This window comes from Struthio camelus, chromosome 2 (assembly GCF_040807025.1).
Source record: "Struthio camelus isolate bStrCam1 chromosome 2, bStrCam1.hap1, whole genome shotgun sequence".
In the NCBI taxonomy this organism is placed as follows: Eukaryota; Metazoa; Chordata; class Aves; order Struthioniformes; family Struthionidae; genus Struthio; species Struthio camelus.
Genome location: NC_090943.1, coordinates 82,745,356 through 82,765,122, shown reverse-complemented (window position 1 = coordinate 82,765,122; position 19,767 = coordinate 82,745,356). Strand labels below are relative to the sequence as shown.

At 37.8% G+C, this 19,767-nt stretch overlaps 1 protein-coding gene across 2 annotated transcripts in view; it reads left to right on the top strand.

Moving 5' to 3' along the window:
* DNAH5 (dynein axonemal heavy chain 5) overlaps positions 1 to 19,767 on the top strand; it is a 173,924-nt gene that overhangs the window by 25,821 nt on the left and 128,336 nt on the right. For both annotated transcript variants that reach the window (XM_068931426.1, XM_068931427.1), the window contains exons 2-8: positions 3,296 to 3,430; positions 5,877 to 5,961; positions 11,931 to 12,094; positions 13,307 to 13,531; positions 14,115 to 14,252; positions 17,448 to 17,624; positions 18,837 to 18,950. In XM_068931426.1, coding sequence (XP_068787527.1) covers positions 3,296 to 3,430; positions 5,877 to 5,961; positions 11,931 to 12,094; positions 13,307 to 13,531; positions 14,115 to 14,252; positions 17,448 to 17,624; positions 18,837 to 18,950 — 1,038 coding nt within the window. The remainder of the gene's footprint in view (positions 1 to 3,295; positions 3,431 to 5,876; positions 5,962 to 11,930; positions 12,095 to 13,306; positions 13,532 to 14,114; positions 14,253 to 17,447; positions 17,625 to 18,836; positions 18,951 to 19,767) is intronic.

Below are 19,767 nucleotides of genomic sequence, written 5' to 3'. Positions count from 1 at the left end.
TGCTGTGAATCGGGATATTCAACAGACAACTGAATGGAAATGTTTTTGATGGTTGTCATTGAAATATTTTTTTCTGTTGTTGAGAAAAGATGGCCACTTGTTGTGTTTGTCTAGTATTCAGATTTGCTTGTAAGCGTGTGGACATCAGCTTGGTTTGAGCTTCTCTCAGGAGGGTTAAATGAGAGGGGAGCTCACATTTTTCCCAATTTTTCAGTGTTCCCGAGTTTTGAGCATGAAACGGGTGATATTTTGAAACAGGGGTCTTGGCTGTAGTTTCTGGAAACATACACTGGCCTCTTCACAAAAAATGGGTTTCACTTTGAAGACAGAGTTTAGTCCTAAGTATTGCCAAAACTGCTTCTACTTTAGGAATAGTATTACTGATTCGGTGAAAACATCTAATGTAGCTACTGTCAGAAATGTCATGCTTAATGAACAGTTTACTAGCCTTGAAAACTCTTGGTAACTTCGAATTAGCAGAGCGCATTAGGAATGGGTGCCAACTGATGAACAGTTGATGGGCAGTGGGCTGTGTGTAACATTGAATTCTCTAGACTCTTGTCATCTAGCTGCGAGTAACAGTGAGAACTGTGAGTATGGGGAGAGCCCTTCTCAGATTGAGTATTTTTTGCTGTTGACAAAACTTTTGTGGCTTTGTGTGGCTTTGGCTTTCAAGTTAAGATTTATTTCCTCTTACATGTGGACAGCTATCACCTTGCATGGTAAGATGTCTCTTGTTGAGGCTCTGGACGGCAGCTTCTGGTGACTTTGCTATTATCTTTTGGATGTGTAATAATCTGAAAACAAACAGATAAATAAAAATGTGAGCATTTACCCTGCAGCTTTTGGTGTATGGGGTGATTTTTAGTGTAGGGACTGATATAAGTAAGGGTCCAGCAGAGCTAGTGTATATATTTGGACATGAGATGTCAAGTCAGCAAAGGTGGAGGAAGAGAGTTCAGTAAAGGAGCTAAATAGTAAATGATATAAAGTAAAAGTAAATGATATGCTTAGGTCTTGCAAGGCCTTTTCACCTTCAAGGAAGTGAAAGAAGACTTATCTCCTCTGAGGTGTAAGTGAAGACACTGCTTATCCAAGGGTAAGGCAGATCTAGGGACACTGGATACTGTAGTGAGGATACTAGAGTGGTTCCCCAGCTCATCATCTTATGCAGTGGTGACAAAATGGGATTCTATTGTAGATGCAGTCCTTCTAGGGTTGTAGAAGTGTCTTCTGATGACTGTAGCAACAGAGAAGTAAGTTTGTGATGGGGAGGATAAAAAGTTCTTAGAAATAGAAGATTATCACAATAAAGAAGCAAAACAGAGAAGGCCTGTTACTGAATTGCACTGTAGAGACTATCAGGAAAAAATATGTGCAACTCATGTTATTTTGAGAGAAATCCACCAGAACAATGCTAACGCCTTCCAAAAGTCATACATGCTCAATGCAAATGAATGCCATAGTCTGGATAAAACTTCATATAGTTAATAATTCCCTGTTTTTTGTTTACAGAAACAACTCATTAAAAGAATTTAAGTTAATTAGACTTTTAAAATTGTGATAGATTAATGAATGATCTTATTACTGGACTTAGATATCAAATACTACCTCGTTCTATGTGAACAGCCATACACAGTAGCTAATAGATATGCTATAGGATTCAAGAGACTGAAATTTAAATAACCGGGAACCACTAAAATGCCTGAAACAAACATCAGGATATGATTGCCTAGTTTGACTTGAAGGTGCTTATGATTTCAGCTTGTATTAACTCATAAGTTGTAAGAGGAATGAAAGCTACGAACATTTCAGTGGTCATCCGGAATTAGGTGCTGATAACTGTGGTAAGATGAATTCCTTGTTTTGGAATATATTTGGAGTTTTACCCTGGAAACATAGCAGAATGCAGAAGTCAGTAAAGTCAACATAGTTCTAGTGAAATAAAAAGAGCTTTCTGCTGGACTAAACAGAAAGTATCTAACTGGTAGAGTAGTGGTCATCTTTTTCCATGTTAAAGATATGTTGCTAGTTGTGCTCAAATTACTGAAGTAACAAAGCTCATCTGATTTTAGGATTCTGGAATTACCCTCTGGTATTAAGCTGACCCAGCCTAAAAAGGTTACCTTTTGTATATCTAATTAGGGGAGAAATTTCTACCCTGATTTGAGAACATGCAGGAATGGTCAATCCTGTGATGGCACTTCACCTCTGAGAAAGTGGAGACCATTTTAGGGGACGATAGAGCTAAAATAGCATAAAATGCATGTACAGATTAATCTGCTACTTCATTCTTCAGCCATATCTGTGTAAAGAACATGATTTGTATGTTTTTCTTTGACATGAAAAAAAACTTTGATTCATCCAGCATATGTGCGAACATGCTAGTTACTTACACGATAACTACATAAGACTATAAAGTAAATTATGCAAGTCCTATTGGCTCTGAAGAAACTTGTGGATAAATCACTCGTACGTGCTTTATAGAGTTACTAGATTTTTTCATAATCACTGGGGAAATAAAGGTTGAATTTACACCAATAAAACATAATTCTAAATTTCTTTTGAAAAAGAAATGATATTAAAGTTTGTAATCTACAAGCACAATAGTACCACTAACTACTTCAGAAGGCTGTTTTGTCTCTAATGTAATGAGATGTATTACATATGGGAATTCAATTTAATTAGAACAGCAACCATACTGCTTAAGGAATAGTATAATAGCTACAGTTAAGCATATTTGTAAACACTTGTGTACCTTGAGGCTTGTTGCTTGTTTTCCCTCTTGTTACATTAGAGATAATGTATGAAATGCCAGCTTCCTTGAGTAGCATCTCTGTCTTTATTGAAGAACACTTAACAGTATCTGACACGAGTAGCAAACATGGGTCAGGTTCTTGCCTTGATTTGATGGTTATATGTGAATAGACTGAAAAGCTAGGACTAATGGCCAGAAGAGTTGAAGATGACTGTGGCAGAAAGATGGAGACTTACAAATAAAATACCTCTCTGTTTCCAGTGAGACTTTCAACAAATAAATAGTGCTATATGAAGAGTTACTTATGTTAATGGTGATTTTGTGCTAAATCTGATAATGGAACACAAGAAATCTACTGTAAAATTTTAACATGGATTGCTCTTAAAAATTTCATTTGATTGCATTTAGAAACATAAATCACAAGTACGGAAGAATGTACTATCCTTTTTTTTTTAAATCAATTTCAAAATTTTCTTTGTTTTATCTTCAAAATAGACTGTCAGTTATTCATTTTCTTCTTTCTGTGTTTTATTACAGCAAAAGCTCAAGGAGGAAAGGGAAGCTAAACGTGCACAGTTGGATGGCAGGCATAATTACTTGCTGGATACTGTTGCCTCTTGTGTGAATCTGGACAGAGCAGAAGTAGAAGATGCTCTTCTTGAGGGTAACCAGGTAATCTGATGCATTTGATAAGTGAAGGTGATAGGGTTATTACCACCAAATACTGAGTGGTGTAGTTGTCACACTTCATGTATTTACATATTGAGATGAGTCAGTCTTCCTTCTCATGGAAAAAAGCATTTCCCACCATTTGTAGTTAAGTTGAACAAAAGTCCCCTTTCATGTTTTGGGCCCTATTGTAATAATATTGATTTTGAAATTAATTAGAATTTCTGCTTTCACATGGCTATAGATCTTGCATTAAACCTATGATTATATTGCATACCACATGCACAGCATAAAGTCTCTCAATCCTTAGATGTAAAGTACAACCAAACAAGAGTCCTGTCCACACCAGGCTGCACATTAGTTGTTGTTTTTTTTTCTGTTAGGCTGCTGTCAACATTCACAAGACTCTGTGGTGAGCCAGTTTAGAGAAACAAATCAGCTGGAAAACTGCTTGATAAAATAGAATAGCTAGTGATCTGACTTACTACATTAGAGTTAGTGTTGGTACTAGGTGAGCAGTTGGAAATATGTACTTTGAGGAAAGAATGCTTTGCAAAGTGCTGGGTTTTTTTTCGGTGGCAGCTCATGTTTAGCTCAACATATGGTAATGATTAATAATCAGCCCTTGGAAAAAAAGAAAAACATTGAGATTTATCCTGTGGTTTGACTAGAACTACTACTTAGTAATTTATGGTAAGTATTGCATGCAATGGAGATGCTCTTTGTGATTTGAAAAGAAACAATTATTTTTTAAAACCTAGGTATACCACAGATAAATCTCATTGTACTCCCTGTCACTTATGTAATCATGGTTATAAGCTTTTTTCTTGTATTATCTTTCTTCAATATACACGTTTCTATTTCATTGCTAATATATTGAGAACCTGGAGATGATCTAGTGGAGGGCTACTGAGATAGTTAGGACCTAGGGCACGAGAACTATGAGAAGAGGTTGAGGAAGACTGAAAGATTACGGAGTTATCAAATAGTAGTCTGCAATTGCTTGAAGAGCAGTTACAGAGATGACAGAGTTGAACTCTTCCAAGCCATGACAGATGATATAACAAGGGGCAATAGCCGTTACTTGCAAATTGGACATTAAGAGACCTTTCTTCACCAGGAGGGTAGTGCAGAATGGGAACAGATTACTTGAGCAGGTTGTGGAGTTGCCAGTCTTGGAGATTTTTGAGATCCAGTCTAGGCAAAGCTCTGTATGACCTGATCTAATGTTGCCCATAGTCCTGCTTTAAGCAGGAGTTTGGCCTAGAGACTTCCTAGAGGTTTTTTCTGACATTTCTATGATTCCATGTGATATAGGAAAATGAGCTGTGCAGAATGCTGACACGCAAGTTAAAATTCAGAAATTGTTTCAGCCTTTGAGAAATTGCTTCAACCTTTGTGCATTTTGTCTCTAAAAGGGTTTCCTGGCAAATTGTATTGTCTGAGAATAATTGTCAGATGAAGAAATATTGGCAGCTGTTGCACTTAAAAAACAAGCTAGAGTAGAGTGTAATAGTTATTTTGACCTTTTCTTGGAGGGCTCAGTCAAAATTTCCTGGAACAGCAATTTACGTGGTCTTGGTGTAACTGAGTACCACTATTAATGGAAGAAGAATCAGTATGGTTTTCTTTCTGCTGCTGGTGGTCTGTTAGAGAGCCTGGGCTTTTTGCCCACCCCAGGGAGCACAAAAGGTACCAGTAAACGTTTCTGAAGAATTTCTATGAGAAGGTTTCTCACCTCCTCAAAGACTGCTGTATACTTAATGTGTGCAATGAAACAGTCTCCTGCAGATCCAGAAAAATAACTGATTAGACCTGAGTATCCAGTGCTGAGAAACTGAGCAGCACATCATCATACAAAAATTAACTTTCTTCCCAGTCTTAAATGGCCTCTAAGTTAGATTTCTGGACTTCTATACCAATACAAGGTTCAAGGAAGCTTGATGGTAATGTTAAATTGACAGAGAACTGTGAAATTGGCCTGATGCTTAAAAAGAAAAAGTCTATAAGGGTTCATCTCTTGCTACAATATGGAACAATTGCAACTGTCTCTTTTATTTTTTCAGCTAGTTAGTTGAAATAACACAAGTGAGGGACTTTCATGAGGTGCTGCTGCACTTCAATAAATGAAGAAATGCCCTGTGCTCTCAGTCTGAGAGATGATAAACACTATGTACAGCAAGTGGCTCCTGTAAGCACGAACGTGACCTGGCTGTACTCAGTTATGTTCAGCATGAAAAAATTCAGTTTTGTAGGTGTGTGCTGCTAAAGGAAAAAGCAACCTGAATTAATTTTTTGGGGCAATAGTAAGTGGACCTGGTATAATTTTAGTATTGAACAATGGTAATGAAATGTGCATTTGTCAGCACTTAATGTGAAAAATCTGAGTGAGTTCAACTTTTTGTAATGGGTATGCCAGTTACTAGTACTTTAACATGATCTCAAACAGATAGAGCGCATTGACAGATTCTTGGCAACTGGAGGGCTGCGTTATCTGATGTTCTGCTATCAAGATGTGGAGACAACTGATGCAGGTAAAGTAACAGGTTTTTCTGCAATGTGTTAGGAGTTCTGCTGTGTAAGTGTGCGAAAGAAAAGTAAATGATTTAAGTTTTTATAAACTGGAGCTTAAGGCAAGTCAAATTTTCTCATACTGGGATTTCTGTCACTTGCTTGTGAAATGAGGATTGATGAAATTAGTGAAATTTATTATAGCACTTTTGCACATTGCTAGCCTGCAAAAGCAAGCTACTGCCTTGTGAACCTAGCAGGTCTTGCCTTGGGGGCAGGGTTCAAAATCCTGTTATATAATTAAAACAACTTCCACACAGGATGACAAGTGTGCAAGTGCTGCACCTCCTCCCTCCCAGTCACACCACCAGTTTTACCCTGGGAGCCTCTCTTCCCACCTACCCACCCCTCCAGTTTCTGGTCACATGACCATCTGTCCAGGCATCACTCAATTTGACCTTACTTTGGCTCCCATGACAAACAGCCCCAGAGGCTCCCCGTTTGGGGCAACATGACCGTTTACCCGGGAGGTACCTTCCCCTCCCTTCTGTTCACATCCCCTTTCCTTCCCTAGTGCTCCGCTTTTCTCACCATGCTTTTTGCGGAAGGCTCCTTTCTATTTACCCAGGAAGCTTCTGGGACCTTGGCGACCAGGGAGCCTCCCTTGGCCCCTGGCTTCCATCCCAGCATTGTGGGGGTTGCTGCCATTGTGACGTAGCAGCCCCCTGTGTGATCACAGCGTTCCCCATGGCTGCCTAATGGGAATGCACCCTGGCTGTCCACCCCGGAAGTGAATGCAGGGCCTTTATAAGTGTGTAGGTATATCTGTGTAAATATGCATGTTTTTGTGTATATGCAAACATAGACCTGTGTAATTACATATTTAGACATATTTGAGCTCAAACATATTTGAGTATATATAGATATACTTATCTATACTTTATGTATTTTCATATATGTGTATATGGTATTTATATGCATACCAAAAAGGAGTAAGAAAATTGTTTAATAAGATATGACCAACTTCATTAAAATTTAAATGTACATAGAAAGAAAGTTGAATTAAAAGAAAATATAGGTTCAGGGGCCATCAGTTTAGAAATCTGCTGAACAAGTTCTACCATGCCTGGGGCAGGGTCTCAGTTCAGGAGATGAAAAGGGAATTTGAGAGGGTGTAAGGCAAGGGGCCAAGCCTGTGGATATAACCAAGAGCCCACTTTACCCACCCGCTTTGTGCTGTGCTGCAAGATGTGGGCAACATGGAAAGGTGGAACAAACAGCCAAATTCACAGCAACATGTTCATGGGATCAATAAGCAAAAGCCCCAATGACCATACCACCAAAAGCAATGAACGTTGTTCTGGCAGTTAAGAAGCAGACGACGGAGGCATATGTGAGATGAAGAGTGTGGGCTGCAGGCTGCCTTTTTCCACAGCTGTGAGTGAGTGTACAGTTACTTTCAATAATATCTCAGTGTGCAGCTTGTGCTATACATTTTTCTTCTTCTTTAAGCATAGTTTATTTAAAAAAAAAAAAAATTTGCTGATCATTCTGGGGCCATGGTTCATGGGCTAGCAAAGCAAAAATCATAGTTAAGATGAGGGCTGCTAATCAGTAAAGTGAAGTGGTTTTTTTTTTTTTTTTGGCTTTACATGCATCTTGTTGGCAAGGGGTTAAGCTTACTACATGTCTCTTGAAATACAAACTGTTTTTTAAAGCTGGAGGGTCACTGAATATTTCTTCTGCTAAGGCAGAAGATGACCCCATGAAGGGGACCTCTGGGACATTGTGTCTCTGCAGAGCAAGAAACTGTGCCTCTGCAAGTTTGGCAAGAGGATGACTCCCAGCAGAGGTCATCAGATGAACTCCATAGCCACAGTCATTTCAGTGTTCAGTTTTATGCCTACCCTCAAATGCAGAGGAGGAGAAAGAGAAGAAGGTTTTGCATTCTGTGGCTTATATGAAATATGTGGCGGTGGGAATGGCTGATGTGGGTCTATGTGATATACAGAAGGACACGCATTTGTTAATTTAGACCAGTTATCACTTCACAAAGCTTATGAAACATTTGTGCGGTGCACAGATCTTTGACCGCTTACACTAGAAATTGGAACTTTGTGTCTATATCCAGCACTGTCTTGAAGCTGTAAGTATATGTGGCTCTTTGTGTTCTTCTGCTCTCACTGTAAGCAATATGAACACAGAGGAAATGTTTAGACATTTTCAGAGAAATGAATGTGCAGTTAGTCACCCAAGGTGGTAAGCTCGTGTACAGAAGTTACCAGCCTCTATATATGTTTCACAGACTCTTTAAATTTGTTACCCAGGAAACTAAGCAGCCGTGAGGCAAATAGCCCCACTTTCAAAAGTTCTATTGGAAATCAAAATTGTGTAGGTCCCCCATCTCATTATAGGGTGCACAAGTTAATGCCAGGAGGGAAAAATGCAATTCTTGGCCTGGCTTGTAACTATTTGGAAGATCTTTGACATGCAAGAAGAACTGTTACTATTGCCAACAAGATGTGAAAATTTTCAGAGATGCCAGCATATTATACAGCAGATTATACAGGAGTCATGACTCATCACACGTTCTACGAAATAGATGATGATGAAATTGTGAGAATGGGTCACTGAACAGATCCCTTTTGGTGTTATGTTGGCCTCCATTTGCTTGACTATGTGGCAGATTATGTTCCTCAAACCAAAGACTGTTGTGCTATTCCTCTTCCTTTCTGGCAATTGACCCAGAAACAGACGTCTCTCAGTTGCTGCTGTGGCTGCTAACGTGTATGCTTAACACTTCCAGGCCCATCTCTTTAACAATATTTAGCGATGGTTGTGAGCCAAGCCTCTTTACGTCCCAAATGCGTTCCAGCTGCTATCTGCACTTTCTTCAAAAACACCAAGGCATAGGTAATAACCAGCTTACAGGCCCTTGTTGCTGGTTAGCTCATCAAACAAAAGTCTTTATTGCATCAGCATCAAGAGTGATAGGGCTGTTCTAAAGCAGCTGCAGAATATGCTACCTAGTCCAGCTCTATGCATCATGGACAGGCCCCGAAAATTGGGAAGACTGTTGCTGGCCTGACATCTATAATTATTGAAGTACATTGGTGAGTCTGTGTCTTCTTGACTACTGCTTTGTTGATGTATTTCCTTAAAATAACGGAGCTTTCTGGGAATGCAGATGCAGCTTCACAATCACTTTCCCATGATGAAATGAGATATGCTTGTTCTGGACAACCTTTATTTCAGTGCTTAATGTGTCATTTTGCTGTCATTTCACTGGCACGTAATACCGCTTATTGTACATCACATGCGTTCAAAATGTCACTGTGATTACAATGACCTGGAACGCAGCACAATAATGGAACCAAAAAGTGTTTGACAAGCTGATGATGCTCTGCAAGTTTCACGTAGGGGTAAAGGGAGTTAAGCCCTCCGGTGATGTCAGGTGTAAAGGGAAATTTCTTAGCGAAAGGTGAAGCTCCCCAAAAATGTACCACCTTCCTAGGTGTACAAAAAGCATAAGGGTTTTCAACCATTTCAAATTTTGTGTATTAGTCACAGGATTGTAGACCAGGCCTGCTGCTGAAGCTTTGCTGTGGGTACCAGTAACATTGTTTATATATTCGAACAACAGGGGGATGGCTAGATAATCAACTTGTCACAAAGTGTAATGCTATGTCCTACCCTAAGCCCTATTTCAAAGACTGTGTGTTAATATTATTCTGACTCTAGGGATATTGTTTTTCTGCCAGCACCACCTCTCACTTGCTGGAGAGATCTCCAGCTATAAAGTTTGAACTGGCTTTTTATGGGAAAACTCAGGTGCAGGCATTGCTGGATGGCTTGGTGTAAGAAGTAGCATCTTCTGTCTTCCCTCCCGCCCTTTTTTTTCTTCTCTTCCAGCCCAAACTGCTAAGCTTCTAGGATTTGGGAGGCTTCTGTGCAGCTGTTAAATTTCTGGGGCTAGCTATGCCACTTCAACATCTGTTACTTTCTTTTTCCCTCTTTTACAACAGGGACATTTTCAAATTTGTAAACTATGTCCTTGCTGAGAGGTTCAATATTAAAATTCTTTGGGGTAAAATAGCCTCCTGATAGCTTTGGGATTGTAGTCCATTAAGTGGTACAATGGTACCTGACCCTTTTTTTACAATTTCAGCTGCTATGAAAATTTCATCTCTAAACATCTGCTCATAACCGTTTTTTTGGGGGGCTTGGGGGGTTTTTTGGAGGTTTTTTTTTTGGTAATTCTAGTCACCCTTACATCGTCTCCCTGTCTGAGCAGAGGTTACAATTTCATTACTTTAAAATCAAATGCTATCCATGGTTTTCCACACCCTTGGAGTTTGAAGGGTTCATGATCACAGGTCTGTCTGATTGTTCTGAGGGAGCTGTGACTATAACTTTTTATAAACTCCAGTAACACACTGAGGAAGCAAAAAATGTGACATGCTTTAAAATATCTCCACGTCTCGGAATGTTCTGCCGTGAAGACTTTTACTTCATTGTTAGTAGGAAACAGGTGAATGCTATAATGGCTTTAATAAATTGTTTATAGACTGTTAGAAATTCTTTTCCGTGGTCTGTCAATAATGTCAAAGGTGTGTGTTCCCTAATTAAAAAAAAAAAAAAGAATTTAAGCTCTAGCTATTTCAGAGCCCATGTTGCCTTTTAGACTCACAGCTTAGGCATTTTTTGGATCAAATGTTTCACTGTCAAGATGTGCTTAATCCCATTGTTATCTTTGGAAAACTCTTCAGTATCTACCAAATCTGCCTGCTTGGTGAGTGAGTAGGTCTCTTGGGTAGACGCACAAGCTTTTCCCCTTATCCCACACCCTTTTCAACTTATTCCCGTCCTGGCCAGTTTAGACTTGTTCATGCCCCTATCCCCTCCAATGCCCTCTTGCCCCTTCAGCTCACACTTACCCCAGATATGTTAAAACATCTCCAGCAGACTTGTGAATTTTATTTTCTTTTTGTGTACATTTAAACATTAGTAAATTCATTATCTCTTATTAAATTATCTTTTAATCCCTTTTAATGTATATACTTGTACACTTTGTTTTCATATGTATATATATACATAAAACACTTGTAGTTGCTTTTGCACTCATAGGTATGGTTATGTATATAAACATATATATTTGTGTAAGATTTTTTTATATACATATATAAAAAACCTGTGTGTATATATATGTATGAGGGTCTTTGATATACATCTAGGGTAAACAAAAACAAGACTTCTGCAGGAAGTGCAGCAAAAGAGGAGATTTGCTGGGGTGGAGGTGATGCAAAGAGAGGTGAGGGGAAGGGACGACTTGGGAAAATGTGACCCCAAACAGGTCCCTCTAGGGCAGACGGTCATATAGCAGGAAGAAGAAGGGGCACCTGTTACCTTTTAAATATGGCATCAGCAGTTTATTTTTTCACCTTTTTAGTGCTGCAACTTTCCATTGGGAAGTGTTTGTGTGTGTGTATGTGCGCACATGCATTTTTCTGTGAGGCAACACTAGAAAATCAGTAGCAGAAAACAAATGTTGCCAAAGACCAATCTAAGAGGAATATTTTTCCTCCAGTCAAAGCAACTGCTACTATTTGGTGAACTCTTTACTAAGGTCATCAGCAATATAATCACGCAAATTGCATATTCGTGTTTGCGGAAGAAGGGAGGGTGGGCAAGTCCCTGGAACTCCCTCCAAGATTCTGCTGTGGCCTGTGTCATCTTGTTTTCGGAAACATTTTACTTGATTTTTTTTTTATAGTAGAAAAATATATATTAGACTTAGCATGTTCGTGAGGAAAGACGCTTGATTATGGGTTTGTGTCTGCCTTCCTTGGGAGGTCAAATGGGGCAGTTCCAGGACCAGTGGGAGCTGCACCTCAGCTACACAAATGCTGACTGAAATGATGTTTCTCCAAAAAGGTTTTCTTCATATAGATCATCACTGATTTTTAAATGTCTGCTTTATTTGAACCCATAGAACATCTTGGCCTTCCAGGAAAAGGAATAAATTCACATTTGGCAAAGAGGAAGAAACCTAAAGTGTTTGTGGCAGAGGGAAAAGATGTTACTTTAACTGGTGTATGTGTCGTCTTCATTAGATCTAATCCCTTGAAACTCATCACAAGTGAGAATATCTACCAGGTAAAAGTCAGTCACTGCTGGTCACTGTTCATGATCTTGTTTAAAATTCATTTTCATCTTGGAGTATTTGCTATCAGAAAGTAATTTGACACTCTTTACCATGACAGAATGAGCAAAAGGACACAGTTGGGCTAAATGAAATATAAGAGGGGAAAAAAGAGGAGAGGAATGGAAAAACTGACACAGTTGTTCAGTGCCAGCAACTAGAAGTATAAATTGTTGCTATCAAGAAACGATACTCAGGAAGAAAACCTGTGGCAATCCAAGATGACAAACAGTAATTAGTCAACACCCAAGTACTGAATTGTTAAAGTTTAATTAGCACTGGCAAATCCATTAAATAAATAAACAAAAGTGGTTTTATTTTTGTGTACATAGGTATAAATTATGTATAAGTTTTTACTGATGAAAGACTCCCTAAATCTGTGACAGTCTAATATGAACAAAGCAATTTCAAGTGCATTGCAAGTCCAGTAGCTGCAAGCATAGAATAAAATGTAGAGGATTCAATATTAAGTAGAAGAACCAGTCAGAGTGATGAGAGAATTTAGTGTTATGGAAAAGAAGTTTTAACTTCCTCCATCTCTTTCAGAAAAAGCTTTAAAATGTGTATTTTGCCCAAGTAGGCAACAGCTAGAAGAGCAAAGGGTGGATGAGCTAACTGTCATGACCAGACTCTTATGTGATTTCTATTTGATTTGAAGTTGTATGCCTTTTTTTCTGATCATATTTTTGAAAGATGTGGTTTAGCTCTTTAGTCATATGCTTTTTACCAGATAATGATTATTAATATCTTCATCGTATTGCTAGATGATAGCTTATTAGTAATGCTTGCAAGCTGGCAATCACAACTGAAAGATGTGTACAGCAGAGTTCTTCAGAAGAATGATATATCCTTTGCTGACTTGCTGATGGTAAATAATACCTTAAAATTAGGAAAGACAAGTTGAAAAATAAAACCAAATATTGAGTCAGGATACTGTAAAATAGTTAACACCTGAGCATTTCACAATACCTGTTACTGCGGACTTTTTATTTGAACATTGCATTATTATAAATTCCTCGGCTACTGAAGACACATAAGCAAGAGTTGTGGTGTTATTGCTTGAAATTCGTAAACACTGGTAATTTTTGAGGTGTTCAAGGCAATAGGTCTGGAATAATAGCAAAGTTAAATTTTCCATTTTGACGCGTATTGCATTTCTTTTTCAGGAAGTGAATTTCAATATGTTGGATATAGGACAAGATGGCTTGCTAAAAAGTGTTGAGCAGTTGATATCAGAAATCTTCCTTCCAGCCTTACGGGCTATGGAGGACCGTGGCTGGGGTGAACTTGTTAAAGCTCAACAGGCTTCCAGTGTTAAGCAGGACTTTCTTGGTTTCCTTGAAGCATTTGTTAGTGTGTTATCAGGAGCTCGGGAAAGTCTACTGGAAAAGGTAACATGGCTCACATGACAACTAGAAATTGAGCTAGCTCTAAAATATCTCTTGCCCTGGAGTTTTTGACCTTATTGCTGTTACAGAATACTAATAAAATTTTGTTAAACTGCACAAGAAAATAACACTTTTAAATGCTGTTTGTTGTCATTGATAACTTGTTTCTGCTTTGATCTGTGGCTTTAATGTCTGTCAAAGTTTGGATTTGATGATTCCTCAGCTGCTTCTGTTTTTGTTCCTTCTGGTGCCTGTTCTGTTGAGCTGTTTGCTTCTCGACTCTCATGTCTGCCGCCTTCCATAAGCGAAAAGTGATTGGTGTACTACAAACATGTGGGCTCTTTTCTGTATCAGTTGCTTTAACTGTTAATTTCTACTCAGTCTTTGTGAAGGAAAGGGCATGAGAGCAAAGTTCCCAGCCCAATGAATTCTTCAGATTCGGGAGTCCAGTTTTGAACTCAAACCTGCTCACATTAAATTCATGTGGGAATATAAAGCAAGATACCCCAAGTGGGCACATCAGTCACTTTTGGAAGTTCCTAGGTTACTTCAGTGTTTCAATTTTTTTTTCAACTTGTGTATTCAGGTGAATCTAAAGAAATGTGAAACATATGATCTGAAAACTCTAAGAGGACCCTCAGATTATCTGATGGTAGCTAACAGCACAGAAGCTCTTGGAAGAATAGAAGTCTGCGTGAAAGTATGGACCAAACAGATTGAACAGGTGATACACTGACCAAGTCTGAAATATGACCACAGGTTATTAAATGCTAATAATTATTAATATTAAATACTAATAAATTTAGTATACACATTTATTTGGAAGTTTAGTTCTCTGTTTTTGTTAGTGGTCCCATCTTAAAGAGAATGCATTGCACTGGTTGAACCTCTTTGTTTGAAGTATTTTAAGGTCAGTTTACTTGTTTCAAGTGCAGGTAAAATTAAGAAATATAGATGAATTTTGTAATTTTAATTTTTTTGTCGCAGAAGCAGGTCTTACAGTCTGTAAAAATAGCTTTTAATGTTCTTTTCACAAAGAAATTAAACAATTGAGTTATTGCATAAAATTAATGTCATGCTCTTGTAGTTTGTGTATCAGTTCAAAAGCAATCAATTCAAGGTAAAGCATAGAAAGTCAGAGAAACATGTTTTATAATGTTTATGCAGGCACTAAAGAAGAGGGCCGCATGAATAACTTCTGCCCTTGGAAAATGGAAATTTAGCTGCTACCTAATTTTTTGTTTTACTGGAAAAAATTATTGCCAAGATTTTATCAGAGAAATATTATTGCTTTCCAATTAAGAAATCAACTCCATGAAAGAATTTTATTTACTAGGGCCTACAGCTCTTAAAAGGAGAAACAAAATTAAAAAACCCAACTCCCTTTTATTTATAGACATATTAGCTGAAGCTGGTGGGGAGAATCCATCACAAGGAACTGTCCTTCTACTGAAAGATTTACTCTACTTTCTAGCACTGCTTACCTACTGCCAGATAGAGAAAATAGTCATTAAAGCCTTTGTAAAACAAGAAAGATATTTAGTCTAATGCACCCAAATGACACTGAAGGATTTTAACTTGGTGTTATCTTTTGGCCAAAGATGGATAGTTTAGTTTACCTTCATTCTTGGGACTGCATTACAGGCTTAGGGATTTTAATGCCAAATTTGAGACTTTTAGACTAGGTCATATGAACTGGAGGAAGAAGGGAGCATTTTTAGGAGTTGACATTAAATGATTTTTGTTCTTTAGTATATGGGAGATTGAAAACAATTTTTGACTGAATGAAAGTATTCACAGCTATTTTTTTTGCTTTTTAGTAGAGGAAAACCTTAACAAATGGCAATGTTGACATGAGGTAACTTTATTACCCCTTACTACAATGACGGATGGGAACAAGGGGAGGCATATTTATAGTTAAGCTTAGAATTCCCTATTGTCACGTGATAATTCTGTGTTAACATCATCTTGTCCTCTAAGGGACCTGAGCTTGTCTTACCTCTTATAAGCATGGCTTCACCCTTTAAAAATATGGTATTCTCCATCCTGGGGCACAAGATTATCATTTTGGGGGTTAGATTAAAGGTCCTTTTAACCCAATATCATCTCTCTGGTGGTGGGCAAAAGCAGATATTGGGGAAGAGTAGAAATGCAGAATAAACAGATAGCAGTGCTTCCACTTAATACTGTTCTGGCCTGCAGCAATTTGTAGTTCAGGGATTTTGTGAGCCATATTTTTTTTTTTTTTGAACTGAGTACCCACTGTGGTTAAACATGTCCAGTCTCCCCTTCAGCCTATGCAAAAGAAGTAGAGAACATCCTTATCTTAACAACTTCCGAAGAGTCAATATATCTTTAATGGCTGCTGAGCGTAGAGCTGATGTTTTCATGGCAGTTTCTATCACAACACTGAGATCTTGCTCCTGCATGAATCAGCTCAAAGTTTATCACCATATATGTGAAGATTATTTTTAGACTTGTGTATCACTTTTAGTCTATCTGTGTTGAATTTCATCTGCCCCCTCAATGCCCAGTCACTGAGTATTAAAATTAATGTTAAAATCTTTCTTCAGTTCTTCAGTCAGCCTTCATCCCTTCCTTAATACTGTCAGCAAACTTTGCTGCTTACTTCTTTTTCTGGATCATTTATGAGTGTTTCGAAAAGCACAGATCTGAGCATGTCCCAACACATCTTGCTGTGGAACTCTGCTGATGACCTTCCTCCATAGTGAAAACCAACTCAGTGCTATTGGGCAGTCTTCCTTTTGAATGTTGAACGTATCCAAAGCACATAGATAGCTGTTAGTCTGAAAAGACAGTGAGGGGGCCTCTGCAGTTTGGTAGTAAGAATATTTCCATGGTAAAAATGGAACAGCTTATATAGGAAACATGAAGATGTTGGCGGAGGTGATTTGAAAATACATTACCCAACTTGCAGAGAGAAGATGAACCCACTGAGCAGATGAAAGAGATAAGGAAGCCTCCTAAATAGTTTGAAATGCAACTGAATCGAGCTTAGTCCTCAGCATCTGAGTGATGCATTTCAAAACGCTAGAAGGAACTGTTCATTTTAAAGTTACTTATCTTTTTTGAATTCATTCATTAAGTTAATTACTGAAGTTTCATATTCAGCATTATTATAGACCTGCAGTGCATTCTTCTTTGATTTGTTGTGACTGAAGTGTTGTAGAACATTACGTAGAAGCTGTTACAGCTACTAAAATTATTCAGTGAATATTATTCTTATCAAAAAGTGATGGAAAGCAAATTAAAGCAATTTTCATTTCAGAATATACCGAAGCAGCTAATTGCTGGGAGTTGGATTATCCACTACAGAAGGATCATAATAAATATACTCCTTCATATTACCTTGACATCTACTGAGTTCCCTGTGTTCATTTGGGGTCAGGCAAAGCATTCTGTCTATGCTTATATTATGGTTACTGAAGCAATTATGTAGTACCTCTTGTAACAAATGAGTGTGTATGTGGTTTCTATTGCATTTGTTTTTGTTTGTTTTTTAATAGAAGATTCATCTCTATAAAAAGTTAATCTCAGCCAAGAATAAATCAAGGCTGAAAACAGTCTCTGATTCTTAGTGGGTTTAAAGAGGCCAAAAGGAATGGAATAATTCAGCGAACACTATTCTTAATGGTCAAAATCACACTTTGAAACCTGCTTTGTAGGTTATATGCAGAAAGCTTAATTGTCTGTAACAGTGCTCTTGAAATACTCCCTCTCTAACTCAAAGATAAAAAGGCCAAGCAGAATTAAAGACTGATTATGTGAGGTTGTGGGTGAGTTAGGTAATTTATCACAGGAGGTTAATACTGGGTAGTTAAGTTAGGAATTGATATGGCTGCCATCCATACAGACAAAAATTTTAGCATCAGTCACTAATATTATTGTATGATTAAAGGTTCTTGCAGAAAATGATCAACTAAGAAGGGAAGCTGATGACCTTGGACCTCGAGCAGAGCTTGATCATTGGAAAAAAAGATTGTCTAAATTCAACTACCTTATGGACCAGCTGAAGAGCACAGATGTGAAGGCAGTGCTTGGAGTACTCACGGCTGCTAAATCCAAACTTCTGAAGGTCCTATTTTGAGAAATGATTGATATGAAGTCTAAAAATGTTCTATGTAACTTAGTTCATTTTGGTAACATATAGAACATAGCTGGTGGGCAAAATATTGAAGCCTCCTAGACTTCTATTTTCTTCTTCTTTCCCTGTTCCTCATCTTGAGTAGGTAAGGAGCTTAAATCTAGTTTAATTTCTTGGAAATGGCTGGGTTCCCTTTTGTCTAAAGGCTGATAAAATGTACTACATCCATAGGCTTAGCAGAAATAGGTACTTGTGAATCTTTGAAAAGCTGATTATTAAATGAGAGAATTGAATCAATGAACTGGATAGTTAATGGAAACAAAACTGAAAATGGTTTTTAACATCGTTCTGATTTTGTTACAGCATCTGTCCAAAAAAAAAAATTGTTTGTAGGGCCATAACTTCTTATATTGATATAACAAAGCTAAAGGCCCATCCCAAACAGCAAAAGAAGTAAATAAAACATCAAGATAATTTCTGTGCTGGCTTCATTCAGGCAATGTCTTTTTTGTTGCCCAACACAAAATTCCTATCATATAATACACGACTTGATTTTTGTCTCATTGCAGTTTGCCTAGCTGAACTCCTTTGCAGCAAAGGAATTACCTCCTTGTGTTTGTGGCTGCTATGCTAGATATCGATTTGGTGGCTGCTGTGGGAGTTATTTGCTCCTAGCCATTCTCTTCCCTTCTCCATAGTAGCTGGTACATCATAAATACTACTTCTACCTTAAGAGCTGAAACTTTGTCAAAAAATACTCTTGAGCAATGGTACTAAATATATACAAATGATATTCTGACAATATAACTGGCTTTTAGAAATATTATATACAGAAGAAAAAGAAAAGAAGAAAAAGTCTTGGCTCATCAAACTGAAAGGCATGTGAAATGAATACATGCTTATACATGCATCAGTCCTTCCAGCAAAATTAATTGGCAAAAGGTGGCTATATACTTAATAGCAACTTGATTGGCACTACTACTGACCTAACATCTAACAGTATGTTTGCAGCCACGTTATTGATGCAAAGGAAGGACCCGTTCTTCATCTTGGGTAAATGAATGTAACTTAATTGTGAAGTATCAGAGCTGTGCTTTCAAATGTGTTTAAAGGCTAATGGAAAAAAGGGTGGTCTCAAAATACTTTAGACAAAAGAGTTTTTCTGAAATGTATGTTTTTATTTTATTCCACTTTTATTCTTAGAATTGGCGAGTGTTGGATATTCGCATCACAGATGCAGCAAATGAAGCTAAGGATAATGTGAAGTATCTATACACTCTGGAAAAATGTTATGACCCATTATATAATAGTGACCCTGTAAGTAAAACTAATAGTGGCTCTGTAAGTAAAACTCTTGAATCCTATAATGAAGTCTTGAAACAGCAGAACGGAATGTACTTTGTAGTTTGAAGGCTAACTTTGGAAATATATAATTAGATAGCATTTTATGTACCCTTCTCCAGTTTGAGACTTTGTCCAGTTACGCTGGAAGTGGCCAGTGGGAATTTATGGCTCTAAAATGAACCATTTGCTATCCTCTACCTGTGGTATTCATGAAGCTTTCAGTCTGATGATGAAACTTGATTCTGTGCTATGGAAAGAACTGAAATATTTAAAAAAAAAAAAGAGGAAAGCGAGCCTAGTGCTATGCTAAAAACAAAGGCTAGGTTTTTCTCTTTATGTTAGTGGCAAGGTCATGTTTAGCCTAACATTTATAAGGCAAATTTCAGCTTTTTGGGTTAAGAAAGTATAAATATTGCTATATAAATATCAACCAGTAAATTTGAATGACCTTCCCATAATATAGTAACAGGATGATGGAAGCATAACAAGTAGTAAGAGAAAGAGCAAACTTAAGAAAGTGGATGGGGGAGGGAAACTCGCTCTTCTGTTAACTGCTAAAGCAAGCAGTAGTTGGCAAATGGTTGTTTTTATTAAAACTGATTTTGCAACTGACTGTATGTATCTCACTAGTCAGAGACAGCTGATAAGTAGCTGTGAAGACTCAGAGCTTTGACCATCTTAGCTACCTCTCTATCTGTACTTCACAAAGTGAAATTGTCTCAGTGGTCTGGGCAACCGTGGTATGGCGTATGTGATGTGTACTCTGTGTCCATTTACCAGAAAGCATTAA